This window comes from Achroia grisella, unplaced genomic scaffold (genome assembly GCF_030625045.1).
Source record: "Achroia grisella isolate CSIRO2021 unplaced genomic scaffold, CSIRO_AGI_Agris_v1 utg642, whole genome shotgun sequence".
Taxonomy (NCBI): domain Eukaryota; kingdom Metazoa; phylum Arthropoda; class Insecta; order Lepidoptera; family Pyralidae; genus Achroia; species Achroia grisella.
Genome location: NW_026712979.1, coordinates 3,793,471 through 3,802,556, shown reverse-complemented (window position 1 = coordinate 3,802,556; position 9,086 = coordinate 3,793,471). Strand labels below are relative to the sequence as shown.

The 9,086-nt window shown below is 29.3% G+C and overlaps 1 protein-coding gene across 1 annotated transcript in view; it reads left to right on the top strand.

The window, feature by feature from the left end:
• The first annotated feature begins 6,607 nt into the window (after positions 1–6,607).
• The window catches only part of LOC131849424 (zinc finger protein 235-like), a 72,621-nt gene continuing 70,142 nt past the window's right edge, over positions 6,608–9,086 (top strand). Inside the window, exon 1 of the mRNA XM_059199501.1 lies at positions 6,608–7,220. Within this exon, the coding sequence (XP_059055484.1) occupies positions 7,032–7,220 (189 nt within the window). The 5' untranslated portion in view covers positions 6,608–7,031. The remainder of the gene's footprint in view (positions 7,221–9,086) is intronic.

The following is a 9,086-nucleotide window of genomic DNA, read 5'->3' as shown; positions in this document are numbered from 1 at the left end:
TAAAGCTAATTATATTTAATATATGTTTGTATTTTTTTTTCTCCTTTTTGCATATTACCTACCTACCTATTCTATATTTAAATTTGCTTCCCTAAGGTTGCCTTGGAAATATTTCTAATTTTGCAATAAAAATAATCCCAGTCAATTCACACAGCGCTATCTAGACCCAAGATAAACTAAGCTAGCTAAAGCTTGTGTTATGGGTACTAGATAACTGATACAAATACATAGATATTTTTTTTCATAAATACATACATATTATACATAGAAAACATCCAGACTAATACAAACACTCATGAATACAAATGTTTGTGCCGTGCGAGGATTCGAACCCGCGATCACCGGAAGTAAGGTGGTATGCTTAACTGCTAGACCACCGAGGCCGCAATAAGGCCATCTTATTTGTACAGATGTAATTTCATATACTATTTAGGTATATCTTTTCTTCACTGTAAAATGCAAATAAATTCTAAATAAAACCATATTTATAATTCTGCGAATTAAAAGTACTCTTATAAAAATATTTATTTTATAGAAATATTTACAATACTACTAACTACAGTAAGTACTACTAGATAAACGTCACTTGATTACATAATCTATTGTCATATAGGTATTAGTCCTTATATATTTCATCATAAGAAGAAAAAAAAATCATATACATCCTGTAATTTTTTTTTATTCAGTTAATCAACGTGTTATATAATAATGTAAGATTTGTTTAGTATTACATAGTAAAGCTAGTGACTTCAGAAATAGGATAAAATAATTTGAAAATAAAGTGATAAATAAATATACATAACAGATAACTTTTTTATAATAAAATATTATTTATGTTTTTAATACATGTACTCAGATAAGCCGTTTGCTTGAATTTAATAATTTAAGAAAAACATATATGTAATAAAATATGAAAAAAGAAATTGCTAGACTCAAATACTCACTTATTTGTATTTCTATTTCGCATAATAGGTATTCAAATCAAAGCGAGTATTTAGTCTCCGACCATTACTGGGTGAACATTATAAGCGACGATAGTATTATGAGTTTTGGTTTAAAACTATGCATGCCAAAGGAACAGTACTGACGTGTTATACCAGATAAAATGCATCCCGACACAAATCGAGTCGAAATTAATATTAATTAAGCCGCTTACTGTCTGTCCGTTGTGGGATCATTGATATGAAAACACACGTCGTTACAATACATAAAAGTCCGGCGCGTTTGTAATAATATATATAGCATTAATTACTAAATTATTAATTTCTGGCTGTGGTATATACATTTTACATTTTGTTGAAATAGACGAAACAAAATTAAATGATATGTGCGTAACTATTATTTTAGGAAAAGATGTGGTATTTAAATAGCATAAGGTAAAAGGCAAGGCAAGACAATAATTGCACTGATTAAGTAATATTATTCAGTATAAATGAGGTAATAGATTAATCACCCAATATTTGAGTTTAGTGTTTATTTTAATAAGTTTTTAATTATAATTTTATTTTATTGTAAGATCCTTTAATTTATTGTAATAAAATCTAAAATAATATTCTAAAGAGAAAAAGCGGATTTTTATACTAGAAAATTAAACTTAAATCTGTACAGTGGTTCAATAGCACTGTACTGATTTGAGAAATTATTTCAGTGTAGTTAGACCGTTTTTCTAAAAATCTTTCTCATACTTATACTCGTAGTTCACTTGACTAATAGGCTTCATATACTTATATATACCATAATATATTAGTCACCTTTGATTAAATATTACGGTCGAGATACTCTGAAAATATATAATTAGCCGCTAATAAAACGAACCTTCTTTTAAATAAATAAGAAGAAAAAAGAGAATATACGCACGCGTATTTTGTTTTTTATTAATGAATTATTATAAGAACAGGCATATAACAACATCTTCTTCTCTGCTTTTCTTCATTAAATAATTATTTATGTGTTTAATACACACCACACCACTCCAAGATGAAGATACTATCTGTATTTACTGTTAGAAACAATTTCGCGAGTGGCTTTCATGATATTTATTAAGAGACTGTCTTCATTACCCTGCTATCCAGATGTCTTCTTCTGCTTGAACCCGGCCAGCACTGTTCTTTGATAATGCTCTATATTGGATGGCAGGTAAGTGGGTACCGTGGTTTTATGGGTAATTATTACCACGCAGTCATATACTGGGTATACAATTTTGTGGAAAGACGCCCTCTAGATCTAGTTAAGTTCCCGCATGTAGTGGCTATTTACACGCTGCTATATCACACTATTTAAAGTAATAGGTACCTTATACCACAGATCATATAGAACAATATTATATGAAGAACACAAATGAGCACCTGTCGAAATATATTTAGGCTACATGTTTGATAACAGATCCGACCATCCGATTATGAGCGTTTTATGTATGCGTGTGTTTTCAAATTGGTAATCATACGAGCCGTATAAACATGAAATACCTACGGCAATAAGAAAACAAAATGTAACGCAGATTAACAGACTTATTTTTATTCATTTTATAATATCGTCTTGACTATATAATAACAAATTAACAGTTATTTGGGAAACCTTTATTATGCTATCGGAATATTCTATTTATATGCCTTTTGCGTTTGTTTAAGCTTTGTTTTATAATGATTTTAAAATTAAATAAATAATTAAATCTATGGGTAAATATGTATAGATAGTCGTATAGTACTTACCACAGATAAGAGATGATATATATGAAGCCGAAGCCAGGAAGAATATAATAATATAATTTATGAAATTGAACTACTTTCACCAAGAAACAAATTGAATATCTGGCAATACTTTTCGAGCTTTCGTACTAAATTTACTTGAAAAATCACTGGATATTTCAATATACTGTTACAGATTAGTACTTCGTAGTTACAAAACGTCAAAATTGTTAATTTTTTTTTATTAGAATGAATTTAAATCTTTCATTGTAAAAATTAATCGAATATTTTTTTTAATAAACATACTACTATAGTCTACTTTCGTAAGTACACGTAAGTAGACAATATTATGTAGATAAATTATTTTTATATTATGACTGTCATATTACTTTTTATTTCCAATATCCCATTCAATTTCAATTGCAATATAATATATAATATGCAATATATAATACAGACGCAACAGCAGTTCTCTAAACTCTCGAAATTGTGATTCATTTTACATTGTATACAAATTCAGCCTTAAAAAGACGCAATAAGCTACAAAACGCAAACAATACTGGATCGGTAAAGCACGAAGGCGCACGCGCAGGAGGCTGGCCGCCAGTAGCCACGCCCATGCCAGAACTCCGCCCTCTCAGTAATGTTTACGTTTTTAAATTTTATTTGATCTCCAATGCTATTTATGACATAAGATTGCACTTGTTCTCATATTCATATAATTATTCATTATCTATGTTGTAATACTATAGTTACTTATTGTAACTATAAAAGTTAGGTATTTTATTATATGATTGGATAATAGATAAAAAAGGTAAGGTACTATAAAATATTGTTCTTTTGAAACTTATTTTTTCACTGTGCCAGAAAGAGTTACCTTATTAATAGATATATTGTTATCACTATATTACTATTATTTAAAACAAAATTGTTTCATAAATATAGGGTGGCAAGTACTCGTTGGTAGATAGGAAAATTTGTATCAAGAATATTATTACTGTACCTACTGATGATGTCTAATGTCAAAAAAGGCGTCAAAATATTTATGGATAAAATGAAAACTAAAAATAGACATGCAATATAAAATATAATGTCAATTGTATATAAAATTTATAGTTTAAAAGACAAAATTATATTATTTGAAAGAAAAGTTAAGTTAAACTTAAACTAAAACAGTTTGATTAACTGTTTTATGAAAGTAACATTTTTTTAATGTAATTGAAATGACAGACAATTTAATTACTACCGAGTTGTAAATATCAACTGTTGCGTATATTTAAGAACAGCACTCGCGGAACCACATGACATAGGTGCTCCATAAAATAATACAATAAAAACATATAAGTAAACGAATAAATGCTTTCACATAAATAAGTAGAGACGCTATCTTTTAGAATGCAAAAAAAAAAATAACAAATCAAAATTAAAACAGTTTCAAAATGATTATAATAAAAAAAACAAAGTACTGTCATTCAAGACCTTCATATAATGCCGGTTAGGTAGATGTGAGTCATTCTTGCCATCAGTAATCGACTCACCCTATAATTCCTTGCCATCAGGCGGACCATGTGTTAAATTGGAATCGTAATTGTATAAAAATATCATACATACATAAATATATATATATATATATTTTCTGGCATAGATAGAGTAACAGTTATCAGTATTTTCACAATTGGAAATTGTATAACACGTTATAAGAATTAAAAATAATATTTAAATGACTAAAACTAGCACTATTATGGAAAATAAAAAAAAAATAAGCGTATTACACTACTGCACTATATTTATTCATAGGATCTCCCTAATATGACGTCATTTACATATAAAGTTGTTTTTAAGTATAAACTTTTTTCAATTTAGAACTAAGATTTAAAATAAGAACGTCATAGTTTGATATTTAGTTAAGAATCTATTGCGCGTTTAATAGCCTAATTTAGAATAAATATATGATACGAAAAGAGTACGCAGTTGCAAAATCTATTCGCAGGTAGTAATATTTTTTTCATAAGTAAAAACGCAAGGGTAACGACCATACAGCCTAATCTTTTGTATTCTATTTCTAGGATTGATGTTCATATCTATATACATTAAATCAAATATTAATCTACTTGCAGTACACTACTAATGTATACTGGTTTGTATAATAAGTGTATCTACCAAGTACATGTGGATTGCGGTTGCAGCAGGTGTGTTCAGGTCGTCGACATTTTCTGTATCATGTGTGTTACTATAATCAGACAAATGTAAACCCTATAACTTTCTGCTAAGATATATTTTACAATACTACTACTTGTTAGTTTTAAAGCCTTGTCGTGTTTGAAAGAAAGCATCTTGGTAATATTGTGGTTACTTTCTTGGTAAAATTTCGCGTTATATTACAACTACGTAGTTGGTATTAAATTAAATGAGATTACACATTTATAATTTCATATGTGTTTTAGAGTAACAATTAGTACGATAGAGTATGTATATTAAATTAGGATAGTGCAGCTCTTTGGCTTTGTGTAAAAAAAACAAAAAAAGTGGATAAATATTATGAAAAACGTGTGTCTATGAAAAAATAGAGAATTATGTAACAGTACCAATGAAAAAATACATTTAATAGTAATACATACTCTGTCTACCCCGTAAGGGATATGGCGTGAAGATCGATGGATAATGACAGAAAAAAAGTATATAAGTAAATTTGGAACAGCAATTTAAATTATGTTAATTTTTAAACACTTTCTGTATTTTTGGTTACTTATTTAAATATAAGTGTGATTAAATTAATTTTGCATTGTAGGTACTGACAGTTAATTAATTTTTAAAATGTCACATAATTACTGAAGAAACATGTAAAGGATATGAGTCAAAGTTGTTTAACATATTATGTTAATGCTATCTTAATTCATATCTATACTGATATAAAAACACGAGTTTACTTGATATAAGTTATCTTAACCGTTAAAATTAATTTTAACATATTTATAGCTGCAGTAGTTTTATAAGTTATGTATATGTAGTAATATTGTTTTTATGTTACGCATATTTTATGGCCTATAACACTCGGCGATATACGAGAAATGATATGATACCTCATTAATCAAAATCTGTCAAGTAGTATCGGTTATGATAGTGTGCTTGTCGCATATGTAAGTTTACACAATCTATAGTAAAAGAACAAAAAACCACTGAAGTAAAATCAGAAAAGCTGTTTGAAATTATATATTTTAATAATATAACTAATTGAGGTACCATTTAACTATCCTATCCATTCCTATTCTTATATATGTTTTAATATATAAGTATGTATTAAAAAACTATATATTATTACTAATGAAAACAATTAAAATCTTTTTAAAATTTTCGTTTAATTTATACATTTTGTCATTTAGTTTACACTAAGTTTTAGCATAACAAATATTGTTCATATTTGATTGAACAGGTGAACATTCAATCATAATCAATCAATTGAGTTTAAGTAATAAGGTACTGCACTCAAGCATAAAAAAAATATTGGACTCAAACACATATCTCAAAAAACGTCGCGAGCCAAATAGTCAAAATAAAAAACATACACTGTCACCTGCTCCGTTTGGCATTTGAAAAACATACGTTAATCCAAACATAAAAAAATATTTGAATGTCAGGTGCGCGCGAGCAGGCCGACGTTCGTAGCCGCTCTGACGGGCGGCGCAGAAGTAAGCAGGTGCCGCCTCTGGAGGGGAGCACCTTACTCTACACCTTACAAACTTCATCTTACAACCATCCATTCCTTAACACCATAGCAATAAGGTGCATATTACAACGGGAGATGAATGTAACAGGTTGTAGGGCTTTACTCCTCTCCTTTTTATCGAACAAAAAATGAACTGTAAACGCGATCACGGCCGTGGCTAAGGTCAATGTTAGCGCTTCCTTCAGTGCACGTTGAGAGAGAAGCGCGCGCGCATCCTGCGTCCGTGCAGTATCCGCCCAAAGCGTAATGTTCTAATACAGTACACGAACGGGTTAACGAACTTACAAAAAAAAAGTGATAACTCACTAGAACAAATCTTCTAAACCAGTGAATCGTTTTGAGATAAGGTACAAAACTCAAACTAAGTTAATAATCGGCTCCGACGTCTTACCGGACTATCGATCACGTCAACCGATATTCATTGGCGACATCGCTTCGATAATCGATACGACGTCCCGATTTTTTTTATAACATATTGATCCTCATTAACCGTGATGGACGAGACGGGTCACATTCCCAATGATTACTCGTTTATGACATGTTGAAGACTGTGGGTGGGTGTATGAACTAATTATTACATTTTAAAGATCAGATTAACTTTCTACTGTGTCAGTGATTTGAAAATGGAGACGTTGGTATTGATACCGCAAGAACTGAGTCTGGCATTAAGGCCTGGTGGTGCTAGGGGTAGAGAGGCATCTGTCAGCGTATGGTCCTCATCAGAGTTACAGAGAGGGTCTCTGTTGTACCCCTTCCAAGGCACTATCAGGATTGATAAGCTCCATGTTTACTCCTACGTGCCAGATCACGACGTAAGTATGACAATCCATCTTACTAATAGCAAATAATTCATATGTATAAATATATCCAATAAATTTTAAAACACGTGCGTTTATTATTGTTTACTCAAATTAGCATGTAGGTGAACTTTAAAACTTTGAATCTTCCAGTAGATGTCTCCAACATATACTTCAACACATTTATTATCTTATAAAATTGTATAAATACTTATTTATTTGTATTAAATAATTTAATAAAATAGTTTGTTTCGTAGTTTACCTAATTGTTTTTTCAAATTATAGTACATCAAAAGTGGCATGTGAATTTTCCATAGGATGGATATGGATATTACGGATGAAGGTTTGCTGATTAGAGCTGTTAGCTTGCAAGAAGGACAAACAGATAAATTTTCGATTTGGTCCTCTTGCACCATGTACTGTGATATATTAATGATGATTGGGTGATGTGAGATATTGTACGTTATCGCTAATACTAAATACAATAATAATAAACCCACCACAAATCACACACCGCCAAAATACTTTTTTTTTATTAACATACCTAAGAATCAGTCTGACCAATACAAATAATCATACTCATGAATATCAATGTTTGTCGAACCCGCTACGGTGTGCTAAATCATCGAGGCCGTCGCTAATATGTAATGCAATTTACTAAATTATTCAATTAAAATTATTATTTTTATTGTCACTAGGATCCACATAGCGAGACTAATTAACTATTTGACGAGGATTTTTTTATACCTAAATGCTATATACACATAAATTACCTGACAATGCCGAGACTGTTTATAATTTCCTGTTAAAAAATAAACACCCGCGTAATATGGTTTGACATTTGAATTTTTTATTAATACTAATTAATTTATTACAGAAACCTAGTAAGATCTGTAGGTAATATTATGTTATATATGTGAGAAAAATAATACTGCTACTACGTAAATTTACTTCAAAAGGCATCAAAAATATATTTATTGATGCCTGTTAATATGTTTATTATGTAAATTAATAGAAACAGTCAATTAATACAGACATAAAAATATATGACATTTAAAAGTGATTTTTTTACATCCAGTAAAGAAGATATAATGTGATTTTGTAGATTTGTTATGTAGATTTAATTAATAGAGATAACCTCTTATTCATATTATCATTTTGTATTTCCCAGTATACTAGCCAACTCGGCTAGAATTTAGAGTTATACATGCATATAGTTTTTAGTAGCAACATTTTCTAAAGAAAATGTTAAAATACTGAAATCCATATTAAAATTCTTTGAGTGGTTTAAAAGAAATAAGTGGATTTACATAAATCTGCGACTTGCTTTATATTTGTATTGTATCTGTGGTGTATAAAGCTGTCAATAAGAAATTAAACAAAATTATATATTTTTATATGTTGGTGTTTGCCAAATTACGTAGTTTTCAATAAAGTTTAATATTCTATCAATAATAATGTCCAAAAAAATATATGTTCTTTACACTCGGTATATGTATGCGGTTATCAATTTTAGCAACTATAGTTTATGTAAAAAAAAATATTAACGTAATAAACTATCTTAAATTCTTCCTTTTTATTATGTAGGTGTTCATTAAAAGGGTTTTTTCGTAATAATGTATATGACGATTATTACTAAAACGCATTTTTAATTTAATCAACAAAGACCCGATAAAATTAAGTGATATAAAAAAACAAAGGTCAGGATAATGACGTTGCCAATTGTTTTGATAAATACCTGATTTTAATTGCTGAAGACTTTGACCACAGAATGACGTAGTTTGAATTTACGAATGTACGGCTATGTAATTAAATTACCTATCTTACTGGATCTGCTCCGTCAGATACTCAAATTTGAAAAATTACAAATATTATTAAACA